Source organism: Meleagris gallopavo, chromosome 1 (genome assembly GCF_905368555.1).
Source record: "Meleagris gallopavo chromosome 1, MGAL_WU_HG_1.1, whole genome shotgun sequence".
Lineage (NCBI taxonomy): Eukaryota > Metazoa > Chordata > Aves > Galliformes > Phasianidae > Meleagris > Meleagris gallopavo.
This window is the reverse complement of record NC_139404.1, coordinates 277,669-295,442: the sequence shown is the minus strand read 5'-3', so window position 1 is coordinate 295,442 and position 17,774 is coordinate 277,669. Positions and strand designations below refer to the sequence as shown.

General features: G+C 51.0%; 1 protein-coding gene across 9 annotated transcripts in view; it reads left to right on the top strand.

Moving 5' to 3' along the window:
• SHANK3 (SH3 and multiple ankyrin repeat domains 3) overlaps positions 1–17,774 on the top strand; it is a 306,860-nt gene that overhangs the window by 52,812 nt on the left and 236,274 nt on the right. For all 9 annotated transcript variants that reach the window (XM_085233682.1, XM_085233821.1, XM_085233499.1 and 6 more), the window contains exons 6-7: positions 7,284–7,392; positions 16,676–16,827. In XM_085233682.1, the coding sequence (XP_085089808.1) occupies positions 7,284–7,392; positions 16,676–16,827 (261 nt within the window). The remainder of the gene's footprint in view (positions 1–7,283; positions 7,393–16,675; positions 16,828–17,774) is intronic.

Genomic DNA, 17,774 nt, shown 5'->3' with positions numbered 1-17,774 from the left:
GCAGCATTGGTGTGGCTGGGGGTGGGAGGACACCCTCAGCACCCACGAAATGCATCCCATTTCTAGGGGATCCCGTGGGGAAATGGGGCTCATGGCAGAGAGCAGAGCTGTGGAGGGCTCCTGAGGTACCTGTGCAGTGGAGGAAAGTGCCAGGAGGCTCCGGGGTTCTTGTTAAGAAGGCTGTAGGATGCAGAACTGCTCATGCTGTAGGGCTGCTGGCTGCTGGCTCGCTCCTGCTCGTGTGTGTTCTGTGAGGGAGGCAGGAGGGAGGTGTAAGCTCTACATGAACATGCACAGCAGCAAGACCAGAGCTGGGTGGAGCCACAGGCAGAACACGAGGGGAATAAAAAAAAAACAACAACTTTGTCCCAAAGGGCTTGACCTACTGCAAAGGTTAAAATCTTCATGGGAAGAAACACGTCCTCTGTCTTCCTTCAGCAGAGTAGCAGAAAGGAGGAATAAAATGCTGCCAGGGCTCAGATCTGACTCATGAAGATGAAAGTCGTGAGGTTTCTGTCTTGTGGCATAAGAATATCCAAGCAGCAGATCTGGAAAAGGCTCAGCATCTCCCTGGCGCCAGGAAACATGAATCACTCTGAGCCCTGCCAGTGGGAGCCACGCTTCCTGCAGGGAGGGCTGAGCTGGGGAGACCCGGGCGGCAGCGTCTGAGGGCATCCCCAGGAGTGTGCAGGAGCCAGAAATGTGCTTTATTAAATATTCACTTAATCTCTGTGCTTTAATGTCTGCTTAAAATAACAAATCTCCTTCAAGTCGTTTCTTTACTTTTAAGCTGTCCCTTGCTACTGAGGGACGGCATCCAAGGGAGATGTGCAGCCCAGCTCCCATTCGCCTCCATCAGGAGGATGCTGATGTTCTCCTGGAGCTGCGGTGCTCCTGGGGCCAGCAGAGCCCCATTCCTCTCCAGTGCATGGCTGAGCAAGGGCGGGATTGTTTCCGTGTTAACTGAAACGAAGCCTTATCTCCTGGGCAGTGAAATGCTGTTCTTTTTGTGCTGCTTTTTTTTTTTTTTACTTTCTTTCTTTCTTTTTTTTTTTTTTTTTTCCTGAGATTCAGTAATTAAAAGCGCTGTGAAGAATTAGCTTTGGGTCTAATGGGACAGTGGGACTGCTCCTCAGGCTGTGGTACGTGCAGAATGTTACCGTAGGATCATAGGGTGGTTGGGTTGAAGGGACTCCCAACCCTACCCCTGCCATGGGCTGTGTGCCCCCAGCTCGGGCTGCCCAGCGCCCATCCACGGCCTCGGGCACCTCCAGGGATGGGGCACCCACAGCTCAGGATAGCAGTGCCAGTGCCACACCGCTTCTGGGTGAAGGATTTATGTCAGATGTGAGGGGAAATCTCCCCTTTTTTAATTCAAAGCCATTCCCCCGTGTCCCATCACCCTCTGCCCGCGTACAAAGCCGTTCTCCTCCTGTTGAGCAGCCCTTCAGGTCACAGGGAGGTCTCTCCTGTCTCTTCTCCAGGCTGAAGTCCTGAGGGCAGAGCAGAGGGGGACAGTCCCCTCCCTGCCCCTCTGTCCCCTTTTGCTGATGCCCAGGGTGCAGTCGGCTGGAGACCTGTGCCTAGTGAGCTCACCTAAAGGAGGGTAAAGCACCAGTGAGATGCGATGGTCTCACATTGTGCTGGGGAGGGTCGGGTTGGAGCCTGGGCAGAAGCTGTGCTGCAAAGAGCGGTCAGCACTGCACAGCTGCCCAGGGCGGTGGGGAGCCCCCATCCCTGGGGTGTTCAGTGACCACAGGGATGTGGCACTGGGGGACGTGGGCAGTGGGATGGGCTGGGGTTGGACTGGGCATCTCAGAGCTCTTTTCCAACCTGAATACCTCTGTGATTCTGTGTTCTCCAGGAGGAGATGGGCTCCAGTGCAGTGGTGGAGCTGTGCGAGCGCAGCCTGGGAGCTCCGTTATGGTCTCAGTGCTGCGGTGCTGACTGGTTTGCACTCCTATCTAAAACATTGTCATAGCCCTGAAAATCTGATTGGAGAGACAAAGGAGCTCGTTAACGCCAGCAGGAAGTGCTGGATGGTGAAAGGGCTCACAGGGAAATGCCATGAGTAGATGAACAGCTGTGCAGTTAACTCCTGGAGCGCTGTGCCATGCCTGCAGCCTGGCTGCTGGCATTACCTGAGTACCACTGGGTTTAGGCTGCAGCTCTCAGAGCAGCACAGCCGGGTGCTGACCCCGCTCCTTACACTGCATTCACCTCTGTCCCCTGGCCCTCAGCCCACAGCATCTCTCTGCCGCCGTTGGTCCTGTTAATGCTGGGAGTGCTTCAGGCAGGTTTGGAGAAGCGCTGAGCCTCGGAGATGGCATGTAAAGATTCTTTGTGTGTGCAGATGTGCAGTGAAATGGATTACCTGGCATTTCTGTGGAAATGTCTGCTTGCTGCTGCCTGAGCAAGAGCTTGTGAAGTGACTGTACCAGGGAGGAGGTCAGTGGCTTCCTGCCTTCTGTAGGCACCATGACCATGTGGCATCTGCTGCTGCTGTTCCTAGCTGCTGTTAGGAGCAGACCAGGCCCTGAGGAAACGTTCACCTTGCTTTGATACTGAAAAGGCAGGAATCGTCAGCATGCAACTGCTGTGAAGGGGTGTTTGTCTCCCTGTGCTCTCAGTGGGTCACTGCAGTCGGCTCTCCCTGCACTCAGCCCGGGCTGAGCAGCCAGCAGCAGTTAGAATAACTTCTCTGCCAGAAGAATATCTCGTTTATTTTCTTTCATTTTGATTCAAGAGAGAAAAGCTGGTGAGAAAAGCTTGTTCCCTCACACCAGCTTCTTCTCCGTGAGCTTTTTCTGGAGGGTGTTGATTTTTCTTGTGGTTTTGTATCAACAGAGGATAACGGGCTGCACGCGATGTCTCACTGGGACGACCAGGGCTGTGCTTCCTCCCCAGGAGCAATCCTGGCCTTAACCCCAGGCTTTGGGGAACGTGCCTCAGACCAGCTCAGCGGGGTGAACACGGGATGTTTTGGGTATGGGTGCAGAAATGAAGACGGGGAGCGGTGGCCGCGGGTTGGACAGCCAGCCCTACTGGTTCCCAAGCAGTGGGATAAGGGCAGAGCCAGGTTTCAGCTCCTGTCTCTTCTAACAGGGCTCCTCCTTCGGTGGAGCAGGGTGGGCTGGTGGTCAGCCTGCAGGAGATGCAGGTGATGAGCACAGATCCGCTGCAGAGGCTGGGATGAGGCTGCAATGGTTGTGGGGTGGGGTGGGAGGTCCCACCTGCCCCAAACCCCTTCTGCCCAACCTTCACACGGCGCTCCCATGCCAAGGGGTTGGGAAATAGGGACATGAAACGCCCTTTCAGTCAGCCGGGGGCGGCCATACGCGAGGCCGATTTCATTGGATGAGTTATTGCTGAGTCTTGCTTTTTTCTGCACAGAGAGAGTTTCCATCGTGCCAGTCAGGACAGCCATCCCCACAGAGTGATTCGAAAATCACCCTGATCTCCATGAATGCATTGCTTCTGCTCATGGGAAGATGTACTGGGAGATGACAGCTTTAAATACGTGCATTTAGGCTTCGCTTTCTGCATGTAGGAAATAGGACGTGGTGCCTTTATTGGCTCCTGATGTTTCTTTTATTATTTTGATCTGTATCAAACTATTTTGGGGCGGAAGCTGGAATTCAATTAAAATTAAAGCAAAGTAACATTTTAAATCGTATCTTTATCACTTCAATAAATGTTCCTTGAGTGTGCTGGGTGCAGAAAAGGAAAAGTAAATCTATCAGTACATATCTTTTGCATTGAAAGCTGACTGATCTTTCAAACAAAGGGAGATTGGGTTTGTATTAGTGGTTCCCATTACAAACTCTCAAAGGTATTTAAGTGCCAGAAAATAAGTGTCTGGTGAGATTCACAATTGCCTGAGTGGTTCAGGCATTGCTGAGCTCCCCTTGATTTCAGTGGGAGTCTGACATTTGCTCTCTCTCTTCGTGTCTAGTCACCTCAATACGTTTGAAAACCTGCCCCCAAATCCTCTAGTTCTTAGAATAATGAGATCTCATTCCTTTCCCACCAGGGTTTTATTCATAGATTGGGGGAGAAAAACAAGCTTCCACACTCTCTCAGCTCTCAAATCTTTCAGCTTTGAGTGAATCAGTCCAAATGAAAAGGAAAATGTTCTGTGTTTCTAGCTAAATTGAAATGAAAAACAATCTGATAGGAAAGCTCTTTTATGCAGCATAAGTTGAAAAACCAACATGGGAGAATGTAAATACCAGCATTTGCTTCTGTGAAAAGTGGTTATAATGGGCCCAGCATGGGATGCGACTGTGACATATTTATAGATTTGAGCTGATTTCCAGAGCCAAGGATGGTTTGTTCTGGTTCTGATCGGTGCAGGAGGAGTGTGCTCGAATTCGTGGCTTTTGGCAGAAGAGTCGTTCAATCAGCGTGGTTTTCTAAATGCTCGTAAATGCTGCCTTCAGCTGTTGTCATACCCCCAACTCAGCTTTTAACAGTTGTGTTTTTTAATTGTGGGAAAGAGCCTTGTGGGACTGAAACCTTACTGACACAAAGACAGTAAAGCCAGGATGGAGGCATAAAACTGAGAGAGTGTCCAAATGAGGGATGCAGAGAAGGGGGAGGGACTGAGGGGAAAGGGATGTGAGGAGCAGCTGAGGGTCCTTGGTTTCAGTCCAGAGCAGAGAAGGCTGAGGGATGGCCTCATGGTGGCCTACAGCTCCTCTTGGCAATCTTACAGCCCCTCATGGTGACCCTACAGCCTCTCATGATGGCCCTACAGCTCCTCATGGTGACCCTACAGCCCTTCGTGATGGCCCCACAGCTCCTCATGGCAGCCCTATAGATCCCTCACGGCAGCCCTGCAGCCCCTCACATTGGCCCTACAGTTCCTTATGGTGGTCCGACAGCAGGTCCGACCCCTCATGGGAGCCCTACAGTCCCCTTAAGGCAGCTCTACAGCTCCCTCATGGCTGCTCTACAGCTCCTCATGGCCCTACAGCTCCTCATGGCGACCCTACAGCCCCTCATGATGGCTCTACAGCTCCTCATGGCAGCCCCACAGCTCCCTCATGGCAGCCCTACAGCCCCTCATGTTGGTCCTATAACTCCTTATGGTGGTCCTACAGCTCCTCATGCCTCTACAGCCCCTCAAGGCTGGCCTACAGGTGCCTCATCGTGGCCCTAGAGCTCCCTCATAGTGGCTCTACAGCTCCTCGTGACCCTACAGCCCCCTCCTGGCAGCCCTACATCTCCCTCATGGTGTCCCTACAGCTGCTTATGGCCTTAAGCTCCTCATGGTGGCTCTACATCTCCCTCATGGTGACCCTACAGCTTTTCATGGCAGGCCTACTGCTCCTTAAGTCCCTACAGTCCCCTCATATTGGCCCTACTGCTCCTCCTGCCCCTGCAGCTCCCCATGGTGGCCTTGCAGCTCTTCAGTTCTTAACCTCTCTGCTCAGCCCTGCGCTGTGGTCCCGATGTTGGTGCTGGTTCCAATGGTCGTTGAGCCATTTGGCTGCACTATGGGGTGCCCCAGGGCTCTGAGCTGGGGGTCCCATGGGGCATTCCAGTGCTGGAGGCACTGGGCTGCAATGGCAGCTGTGGGAGAGGCTGTGCAGTATGAGAGGATCTTGATGCGAAGGTTTGAGGTGTGCACTGACCAAAACGCCTCAGTTAGCAATTTCCCATTCCCTTGCTTAATCCCACTTCTGTTATTTCTCACCTCTGCCCATTGGCAGAGTGCTGGGAGATCTCGGAGATGTAGCAGAGTGCTTTCCATGGATGTGTGTTTAAAAATGGAGGTCTCCATCTCTCCGTGCTCAGGGCAATGCTTAATTCGAGTGGAACAATGGGTTTCCCCAAGTTTATTCTGGAAAACAACTTAATTGATTTAATTATATCTATATCTAAATCAGCTCAGGCCTTGAGCTGCACGTCTGGGGCACGCAGCACAGCAGGTGGTAACTGGAGGAAGAGAATGGTTTTCTATTTGTTATTTAACTTCTTAAGTCCATTTGCTAGACAAATTATTTTTGAAGCTTTGCTGTGGATTTGATCTGAAGGTAGATGAACTTTGGAATGTTTGGAAATACAGGATAGTAATTGATTTCCCCCAAAGAGAAATTCCATGCGTGGCCCTATGAGAGCCTGCGTAGTGCATGGGACTGTGATGCTGAACGTCAGCAATGGGAGAATCACATCCTGGAGTCGAGGCTGCCTCCCTCTGCATTCTCCTTTTGCTCATGCACTTTTCCTTCAGTTTCTTGCAAAATGCAGAAACTATCATTAAAAGCTGACATCGTGTGATGAGGGCTCAGCGTTGCCAGCACGAATCTGGAGGATGGGCAGCGCTGTTCCCAGGCGCTGCGGTTACCTTGTGCGTGGCATTGGCTGTTGGGAGGAGCATGGGGATGTGACCCAAAGGTCTGCAAAGCAGAGCTGGAAGCATGTGTGAAATGAGTGTTTTCAGTCCTGCCTGGCAGAGCGATAATTTCCAGAGCCTGGAAAAGTATTAAACAATGTATGCATCAAGTGTAGCTACCCAAAAGGGGAAAAAAGAGAAAATCCTCACAGCCTACAGCCAGGCAGGCAGGCTTCAAGGAGTCCTCTGAGCTCTCAGTCCCCTCAGGAGAACAAGATTTGGTCTCTGGCCAAAGACAGAGAATGGCATCGTGAATAAAACACGATTTTGCAGCCGTAGCTGTGACACCACACAATAACAGCTGGTGTCTGTGAAGTTGGTCTTGTTTCCTAAGCGTTTCAGAGTAGATGGCAAAGAGACGATGCGCCATCACAGCGACTTGGTGACCTCAGGAGGTGCAGTGCTGCTGCAAGACGTGGGCAAAGCCCCGGATGCTGTGTCAGTGGCAGTGCTGCTCAGCACCTTCTGTAGCAGTCTCCATGCTGTCTGGTTGGCAAACACTACAATGTGTGTTTGGGGATGTGTCCATGTCACAGGAGCGTGCAACACGTGTCTGCCCTCATGGGGTGTGAGCAGGGGGGATGGCTGGTGGCCCCAGTGCCTTCCATCCTTCCTTGGGGTGGTCCAGCGGTGCCAATGAGGCGTGGGCAGGGAGGGCCTCGTCCTGCACAGACCTGTGGTGTGCCCTCAAACAGGACATGCACCCTACAGGGCTTCGGGGACCTGGGAATGAATGTGCCCTGGCTCCTCGTGGGTGCTGCTCTGATGTTGTGCTGGTTGCCTTGGGTCTCTCGGATGGGGATATTCCTCTGGTGGCTTCTTTCCTCATATCGGGGTGTTAATGCTATGTATTGTGTGTTTTCCTGGGGTGTCACGGCTGCAGGCAAACCTGAAGAAGTTCATGGAATACGTGCAAATGCTGAACGCGGAGAAAGTCTGCAGACTGCTGGAGAAAGGACTGGATCCCAACTTCCACGACCCGGACACTGGAGGTGAGATTGGCTTCTCCAGAAAGGGGGAGATGGCAGAGCAGGGCTGGGGGAGAAAGCGTCCAGGGGAGACAGTGGGAATCTGGGCAGTGGTTGTTCTTGGTGGGCGTAGCAAATGATGGGTTGTCTGAAGGGGAAAGGTTTGCTGGATTTCTTAGTAGTGTGTCTTACATCTTGGAGGTTTTTGGAGCACAGAGTTGCGGAAGGCCGTTGGCAGAAATACTGTGTGGGGTGAGAAAAATGCATTGTCTGGGAATGAGACATTAAATGAGACAATTGTGGGGTTGTGCATCTTTCAGATGGGATTCTGGGGAGGACGGGGCAGTCTCTGGGACAGGCACACTGGGGGAACGTGGAGTCTCTTTGTGAAGCAGTCAGAAGGCTGAAGAAATGTTTTGGAGGCCAAGAAAATCAAATCTTGGCTTCTGGGTTTCTCAGATTGTCTTTCAACTTTTTCCCCACCTTAGGGAGGTCAGGGTTTGGAGCGTTGGCTGTTGGGTTTCATGCAGGCTCCAGGGTGCAAGGAGTGAGAATCGAAGTCCCGTGTCTTTTCCTTGAGAACAGAGGATGGGAAGATCTGTCCCTGGTCCCGGCTGAGGGCTCTCATGGTCTTGAGAGAGGAGCTGCTGGTTTAGTTATTTCTGTTTTCAAGGAATGTTTTTTATGATCAGTTACAACAGAGTTGGACTTCTGCTTGTGAATGATGGCCACGTTTCCAACTCATGAGCAGGTGCCAATCTGATGATTAATTTTCCGTGTTTCTGGTTCAGCTGGATGGCTCCTCAGGTTGGTTCTGAAGCTCTGGCTATCTCTGCATGAGGAGTTCTCATGTGCCCAGACAGCTGTTCTGCTGTGCAGTCGATGGGCATGGTGCAGTTCAGGCACACTGTTAACCTCTCCAGTCCTTTCTGACAATGGAGCTGCACCCAGACTGCTCCTTGGGATGGCTCTTGGCCTCTGCCAACTCCTGGGCTGGAAAGGTGAAAGTTGACTCAGCCAAACTGACAGAACCACTCAAACTCAGCCTGCAATGTTTGTTTTGTTTAATTTACTGGTGTAGCCACTCTGTCTGGTCCTGATGGACAACTGCTCCTATGACAAATAAACCATCAGCAGCATATGAGCGTGATCTGCTGTGGAGCATGCCCAAGCAGATCAGCTCTGGTTTTCACTTTTGCCCAAGCCCTTTCGAGCGTTTGGAGGGACATTTCTTTAAAAGAGAGCCCTCTGCTCTTCTATAGCTGACTCAGTTTTATGAAGTGTATCGTATTGTAGAGTGCAGTGCGCTCGAGGAGAGCATAGAATGGTTTGTTTGGGAGGAGAGCTTAGAAAAGCCCATCCAGTTCCAACCCACTGCCACAGGCAGGGACACCTCCCCGCAGGTCAGGATGCTCAAAGCCCCGTCAATGGAGCCACAAAAGTTTTGGATCTGATGTTATCGCATGGAATCATAGCATCACCAGGGTTGGAAAAGACCTCCAAGATCATCCAGTCCACTATCACAGGTATCCCCCGCAAGCTATGCCTCTCGAAACAACATCTAAATGTTTATGGAACACAGAGGGTTGGAGGCTTATAGGAAAACAGGCTCACGTGTACTGAGAAGAATCTGTTAAATACAGAGGAGGAAGAACGAGAAAAAAAACACCGAAAGAAACAAACCAAAAAAAAAGCACCTGATCCAAACAGTCATCTGATTCCAGTTCAGAACTGACAGCAAAACTGGATGTTATGAGCTGTGAAAATAACGCTGGAGCAGAGGGAGTCCTGGACACCTCACTCCGAGTTCCAGTTCTTCAGAAACACACAACTGCTTCTTGCTTCGCAGCCCGTTTTGTGAAAGAATGACACGGAACTGCTGATCAGTATCCGTGGCTTTCTGGAGTTTAAGAGCAGACGGAGCTGTTCCACCACCCAACCCGACCTCCTGCACCCCTCCAGGGGGATCCTCGTCACCCTGCGTGTGTGTTCAGTGAACAACGCTGAAACATATTTTCCATAAAGTCATCAATCCTGATTCAGGGAACGGAAGATCCGTGCTGTTCCTTCGTAATTTGGTTAATCACCCTCACTCTTTAAAATTCGTGTCTTATTTAAATTTGTATGCTTCAGCTTCCAGCTGTCGTTACACTTTGTCTTCTAGATTAAAGAGCACTTTAGTACCTGGTATGTTTTCACATGAACGTATTTATACGTGGTAATCAAATCAACATTTAATCTTCCTTCCCCTAATTAAAGAGAGGCCGAACTCCTTCAGCCTTGCATTTGAAGACATTTTCTCCTGTTTTCCCATCGCTTTTGAGTGAGTTTTGAGTCGCTGCTCCATTTCTAAGAGGTCAGCTGGAAGGCAGACACCAGGCACGTTGCTCCCCTGCATATCCCTGCTGTCCGTGCCCCGTGGCAGTGGCCTCACTGGGGAGGACCCAGATGGCCACAAGTTGCTGGAACAGACTCTGTGTCACACCATGACCTGTGTCACCTGAGCCATAGCAAACCACAAGAGTTCCTTGCTTGGCAGCTTCGCTTTGGTGTGGCTGCTTCTGTTCCCGTTGACTTCCACAGACCTGGCTGCGGATGGAAGAGATGAGGTGGGAACACGCTGCTCCCTGCAGGGCTGCCAGCCCTTCCCCAGGAGCATTTTGCAAAGCCGTGACCGAGGCTGTAGGGCAGTGCGTCTCCTTCCTCACTTGTCACATTCACTGAGCTCGGATGGATCCTGCGGGATTGCCACGGCTTTTGCTTCTGGTTCTGCATTGCACAGCCCTGACTGCTCTCCGTAATCATCCCAGCTTCGTGTAGCCCCAAAATCTGATCAGAGATTTGCATTTCCTTCAAGATAAGTGGTGAAGATGGCCAAGTCCAGCAGCTTGAAGAGACACTTCAGCCAACCCCTCTGGCTGCTTCTCCTCATCTGGATTTCAGTTCATCTGAAGGACGTGGAGCCGACATTGGGTGCTGCTTGTTTTCCACATTGGGTAGGGCTGTGCACGAGCCTCACACCAACGCAGCTATCAGCATCATCTCTGTGAATTAGAAGAAAAGGGGTTACATGTGAGCAGTGGGACCTACTTTACTTACTGTAAAACTTGACTGGTCGATATGAACGACACAAGTGTTCTTCAATCCTGTGTCAGTTAAATTCCGTATAAATTTCCCAGCATTTTCCCAAGATTGGTGTTATTTTTCTGGCTTCTTGGTTCACGGATCATTTTATTCGTCCCTTTTTGTGTCTTGACCCAACACTGCTGTTCTTCTTATCTTTTTGGATGTCCCAGTACTTCAAAATGTATTCAAATTTAACTTTACTGGCACAGGAAGATCTTCGGGGAGAAGTTAAGAAGGATGATATACCACGTTTTCTAGAAGTAAACAACTTCTTCAAGTGCAGGTAGCTTATCTCAGAAATCCCATTTTGGTAATAGAAAGGAAAATGGCATTTCCACAGCAGCAAAATTAACAATAACCATTGGTCATTTTGCTTTCTGTATTTATTACCAATTACACACCGCCTATCTGACGAGTGTGTGCGGGGCCTGGGAAATCATTTGGTGTTCTCTAATTTAAACAACAGCAACAAGACCCCTCTCTGACAGCCCGTTGCCACGCCAAATGTGGTTTTCTTTACTTCTGTGCCATTAGTTCCTGTTCTTGTCCTTCGTTTCCTAATTCTCAGTTCATGGTGGCCACTGTTGCCTCGTGTCCTGCCGTTAGAGCTGGTGTTGTAACTGCTGCTGTCCCTTCACTGCTGACCTGAAGGTCCTCTTCAATTTACGGAGCCGTATCCCTTCTCCTTCAAGAACTCTCAGTCACCTTTTACTTTTTGATTTCAAGCTTCCCGTGTTTCCTACAACAGATCTAATTTCCCTTGGTTGATTCCCATAGGAAGCATCAGATATTCCCCGTCTGGTTGGGGCTCCCATCTCCCTGTGCTGTCCTGTGCTGTTTAAACAGCAATAACGCGTTTAGTAGATTTGCATTTATTACACTGAGACCCAGAGAAGCATTCCTGTATGTTGGAGCAAAGCGTCACCTATAGAGAGCAGTCAGTTTCCCGTGTTCAGAAAATGAGACGATATCTTATTGCCTGTAGGTTGGGACATTCAGCATTTGCTTTCAAGCTGAATTTGCCCTGGCAGTGTGAGTGTTAATTTATATAACTTGGTGATCAACACTTAGAGGTTAAGGAGTCTTTTTTTCTTTACTGGCGCATAACAAAGTCTCACGAAGGACCTTTGTTACTCCTGACACGATTCCACACAAACCTGAGGCCTTGTTCTCAGCCATTGGTGGCCGTATAACAGATGATGGGATTTTAATGTAAACTCTTTCTCGGGGCCTCCTTGCCCACTCATTGCGTCCCCATTCTCATTGCAATCAGACATTCTTCGTTTTCTAAAATGGTTTAATTGTCTGTAAGTTTCAGTAACGACAATGATGTCAAACTTCTTATTACCATTAAAAGCAGTCCACATCCTTTTTCCTGTTATCCAGTCTCCTTGTATTTCAGAGAGAAATGAACAAAGAGGAAGAAAAATCTTCCTCTCATTCTTTATCAAATGGGCTTAATTACTTCTGACACGGTGCATTTGTGCAGTGTTTCCCTCTTTGGAATTGTTTCTCTAATGTTCTTGATTTAATGTCTTTCTAATTGTTCTACTTAAGTCTCAGCCAAGATCATTATCTCACCTCTCTGTGGAGTGCAGACTGTTGACTGTGAAAATCCTCTAGCACGGTCCAGTGTTCCCCAAACCCAACCTTCTCAGTTTTGCTCCCATCCTGTGGCTGGCGATTCCCTTCCAGCATTTTCTGCACGATGCCATCTCCTGCTTGTGCGTCTGGAAGGATCTCTGGGATGAGCTCATGAACTTCTCTCTCTGTCAGCTCTCCAGCAATGCCCTCAAGTCCCATTACAGTCAAATCTCTTCTCTTTAATTTCACGAACTCATCCAACACCGAAGGGCAACGGTGGGCTGTTCTCATCTTTTCCGCTGAGATGTAACACAAACACACTTGGCTCCATGCAGAGGCACAGTGTTGTCTGGGCTCTGGTTCCTCTTCCAGCTGATGGCAAAGGCACGTGGGCTCAGCCACTTCCAATCCACACCTTCCATTGGTCACCAAATCACATTTATTGTTCAGGACTGCTCCTTTCCCTTTGTAGGAGGGAAAACGGAGTGCATCCAGCTTAACGTGGTGTTTCTACTCGTACAGTTGGAGAAGGTCTATGCCTGAGAAGAGGGAACCATATCCCAGTGAAACTCCTGTTTGCCAGTCCTGCTTTCCTCCTAAGGAGTCTTCACAACTGACTTATTGACTAAACTGGAGTTTCCTAAGTTTCTGGATGAAAGATGGAGAGGATGCAGGGATCCCCTGTGGCAGTGCGAGTGCAGCATTATGGCTTATGTGGTCCCATGGCCGTATCAGCAGGCAGTCGTGTCGGTGTGGTTTGGTTTGGTACCCCACATGCGTAGGGTCGTGATAGAATAGAATAATCCAGGGGGAAGGGACCCACAAAGGCCATCAACTCCAACTGCCTGACTGCTTCAGTGCTGTACCGATAGTTAAAGCAGTTCACTGAGGGCATTGTCCAAATGCCTCCTGAACTCTGACAGGTATGGGACATCACCCATGGGACATCACCCACCTCTCTGGGATGTGTGTTGCAGCATCTGACCGCTCTCACGGTCGGTGAATGTTTCCAAATGTCAGATCTGAGCCTCCCCAGGCACGGCGCTGTCGTTCCCACCCATCCTACCGTTGGCTGCCAGGAGACCAGCAAGGCCCTCTCCGTTTCCCCTCCTTGGGGACTCTGCTTTATGGTCGGTGCTTTGCGGGTCTCTGGGCAAAGCAGACCTGAGCAACGTGCTTTTAGGCTAAGATACTGTAACTCTGGTGTAGGAATCCTCCCCAAATCACAGAATTGCAGAATGGCCAGGGCTGGAAGGGACTTCAAGGATCACGAATCTTCAACCTCCCTGCCACATGCAGGGCCACCAACCTCCCCATTTAATACTAGACCAAAAGCTGGGAACCTTGTCCTTATGACCAGAGCCTTCACTCTGCTGGGAGTGGTATTTCTCAGACGCTTCCATCCCTTCTGACCACGGTCTCCCCCTGCTCCTCAAGTGCTGCCCCTGAGTTCCAGCTCTTCCTCCCCCATCCCCCATCTGGATGCCTTTCCCGTTTTGCTGCTGAAGGCGGCGTACATCAGATGCTGAAGTGGGAATGGGAAGTCTCATTAATTATTCGTTCTGCATGTCTTGAGTTAAGCACCGCCGCTGCATTGCTTTACTTAAAGTCTCAATAGCTGCAAAGCCAAACATCCCCTCTCCTGGATGCTTGAAAAGCCCCGCTCTTCGAAAACCTTCATCCTTTCTTTGTTGAGAGTACTCCTATATTGAATTTTTAACCCAGAGCTCTCAGGTCTATCAGCAAAATGATGGTAATGTGAACAGCACTCCAACTGAGGTTTCAAGAGAAGGAACAAATAAATGGCCAGATTTCCTGCGCTTGGTATTTAGCAAAGATAGTACTTATGCACTGCAACTTTTTCTATTTTTAATTTCTCATCTCTCCCTTGCAAAATCACTGTAGTAAATCTATTCTTTTTTTTAGTCAAAACAGCATTGCTATTATCTGTGCAGTTTTATCCTCTGGGTCTCTGGGGTAAGTCTGACAGAGGTACTGCAAATAGCCCCGCACACCAAATGTTCCTCTCCACGTGGCCAGGCCTTTAGAGGTTTGGCTAATTGCAAACAGCCTTTATTCAACATCCTCCTATAAGAGCAGAGAGGGACCCATAAAAAAATACCCATGAGGTTTCAAAAGCTCCATCCTTCCCCATCTGAAGCTTTCTTCTTGAGCCACTCATGTGCAACAGACACATTCCCTTCCTCCCAGCCCGAAGGCTGTTGAAAACTGCAGCGTTACCGTCTCAGTGACTTTGCAGTACAAAACTGATTCACCCCTTCTCAGTTACTGTAATGTTTTTTTCCTTCACCTCTTGACCCAGGGAAAAGAATATCCCTGCAGAAATTATTTATGGGTCACTATGGAGTCTCCTCCCATGGAGATATCCAAGCCCTGTCTGCTTGCTGACCCGTGTGACCTACTGCAGGGTGCCAGCTTTTGTAGAGGGGTTGGACTCAATGATCTCTTGAGATCCCTTCCAATCCCCGCAGTTCATGACTGTGTGATCATCCATGACCCTGCTCAACATATGGAAGTCGATGCAATCTGTACGGTTTCCAGAAAGCAGAGGTTTCCCTTTGCTCTGAGCTGACTCACGTAAGGGAGAGAGGTGACGTAGTGCTGTCTGAGGTTTCAGTTTTAGAAGTTCAGAAAGGGGACAGATCTGTGCTGTGGACGAGGAGGATGAGAGAGATTTGCCCCGTTGATCTGAACCACCTGTGCTTACTCTTAGTTTCTCTTTCCAGCATGGGTTGAGCTTTCCCTTCCCGGGGCACACAACAGCCACAGCCCAGGACCTGTTAACAAACACCTTTGGGAAGTGTTGGCCACTGCTCTCAGTCACAGGGTTTGAATTCTGAGTGGTGCTGCGTGGAGTCAGGAGTTGGAGTCAAAGATCCTTGGGGGTCCCTTCCCACTCGGGATGTTCAGTGGTTCTATGAGTTCCCTCCTTCTGCCATCAGCATGGGACTTCTGTCTCCTCTGTCCCACCCTGGTAACTCCTGCCCCAGTGCTGAGTTCCCTGGAGATGCCAGAGGTCTCAGCCAGTCCCACCACAGCTGCTCATGCCTTGTTGGACAATAAGTTCTTTAGAGACAGAGTGGGGAGGTGCTGGAACAGCTGCCCAGAGAGGCTGTGGATGCCCCGTCCATCCCTGGAAGTGTTCAAGGCCAGGTTGGATGGGGCCCTGGGCTGCTCTGAAATGTGGAGGTTGGTGGCCCTGCATTGGTGGGGGGTTGGAGCTTCGTGATCCTTGAGGTCCCTTCCAATCCAAACCGTTTTGTGATTCTATGGACAATAGTCAATACTGAGCAGAGCAGCAGCCAAGGAACAGAGGAATGAGAAGAAATGGTTGCACTCACAAAGGCACTTTCTTGGCTGTGTGCAGCAGTATGGGCTGTGGCTCAATACGATGCGGGGACAAACAGCTGCAGGAACAGGTAATGGGGCCGGCACCGATGGGATTGTGCCTGGTACTGGGGCTGTGTGGTTCAGGGTGCAGGAGCACAGATCTGTTGTTGTCCACAGTGCAGCTGTGCTGGGACAACCTGAGGATTGCCAGAATGCCTTGGGTGCAGTTAACACATGCTCTTCATCCTAAGCTTCTTCAAGCACAAAGAGAAAGCACAAAACAAAGAGAGAACGAAGTTACAGGAAAAAGATGCAGAAAGAACTCTGCAGCAGTGCAGTACAAAGGAACTTCTGTAGGTTCTCTGCAGCTGCACCCATTCCCCCTCCTGGCCTCCCCAGCAAAGCACTCCCTTGTCTGCATCGTGTCCTGGAGGGACTCAGGTCTGCTCTGCTCCCCCAGTCAGGTTGTGGATGGCATCTGCTGTGCTTCTTTCCCTTTTCTCTTACGGGCTTTGTGCACTTCATTGCTTTAAGCATCTGTTTGGATATGCACAGTTCCAGAAATTAGCAGAGTGTAACCACTAAAATCCTGGATTAGAGAGCGGCCAGATGAGATTTAGCACTGGGGGAAGGACGACTGTTGAAGGGGATTTCTGTATGCCTTCCACTGCCTGCTCCAGTTGTAACCCCAGGTGGAACAAGTTCCTCTGTGGCACAGCACTGCGGGGAGCGGCTGAGGGAGGGGGATGGGGCAGTGTGGGGCAGAGGGGCTCAGGGAGAGCTCAGCGCTCTGTGCCATCCTGAAAGGAGGCTGGAGGGAAGGAGGGGTCGGTCTCTATCGGCAGGGAACGGGGATGGGACGGGAGGGGATGGGCTCAGGGTGCCGTGGGGAGGGTCGGGTTGGAGCCTGGGAAGAAGCTGTGCTGCAAAGAGCGGTCAGCACTGCACAGCTGCCCAGGGCGGTGGGGAGCCCCCATCCCTGGGGGTGTTCAGTGACCACGGGGATGTGGCACTGGGGGACGTGGGCAGTGGGCATTGGTTGGGGTTGTCTTTTCCAACCTCAGTGATTCTATGGCTCTACGATTCTATGCACGGTGTTGGAGAAGATCAGCAGGTGTCCAACAGCAGGAGCTGACAGGGCTGTGTGCAGCTCCCTTATCAGCACAGGAACCTCTGCAGTGCTGGAGGTGGGCAGCAGACGTGGCAGTGTCCACAGTTCTCACTTCTGCTTCTTGGGGCTTTGCAGAATGTCCCCTGACGGCGGCAGCTCAGCTGGAGCTCAGCACTGAGATGATCAAAGCTCTGCGGAATGGGGGAGCGCATCTGGACTTCCGCACACGGGAGGGAATGACGGCACTTCACAAAGCTGTGCGGTGCCGCAACCACGCGGCGCTGCTGGTGAGTCCACATCCCAGTGCTGGAGAGTCCAATCCCAGTGCTGGTGAGTCCACATCCCAGTGCTGGTGAGTCCACATCCCAGTGCTGGTGAGTCCAATCCCAGTGCTGGTGAGTCCAATCCCAGTGCTGGTGAGTCCAATCCCAGTGCTGGTGAGTCCACATCCCAGTGCTGGTGAGTCCACATCCCAGTGCTGGAGAGTCCACATCCCAGTGCTGGAGAGTCCACATCTCAGTGCTGGCGAGTCCAATCCCAGTGCTGGTGAGTCCAATCCCAGTGCTGGTGAGTCCACATCCCAGTGCTGGTGAGTCCACATCCCAGTGCTGGAGAGTCCCACATCTCATTGGTGGAGAGTCCAATCCCAGTGGTGGAGAGTCCACATCCCAGTGCTGGTGAGCCCACATCCCAGTGCTGGAGAGTCCAAATCCCAGTGCTGGTGAGCCCACATCCCAGTGCTGGAGAGTCCAAATCCCAGTGCTGGTGAGCCCACATCCCAGTGCTGGAGAGTCCACATCCCAGTGCTGGTGAGTCCACATCCCAGCGCTGGAGAGTCCCACATCTCAGTGGTGGAGAGTCCAATCCCAGTGGTGGAGAGTCCAATCCCAGTGCTGGTGAGTCCATATCCCAGTGCTGGAGAATCCAATCCCAGTGCTGGTGAGTCCAATCCCTGTGCTGGAGAGTCCAATCCCAGTGCTGGAGAGTCCAATCCCAGTGCTGGAGAATCCACATCCCAGTGCTGGAGAGTCCAATCCCAGTGCTGGTGAGCCCACATCCCAGTGCTGGAGAGTCCAATCCCAGTGCTGGAGAGTCCAATCCCTGTGCTGGAGAATCCACATCCCAGTGCTGGAGAGTCCAATCCCAGTGCTGGTGAGCCCACATCCCAGTGCTGGAGAGTCCAATCCCAGTGCTGGAGAGTCCAATCCCAGTGCTGGTGAGCCCACATCCCAGT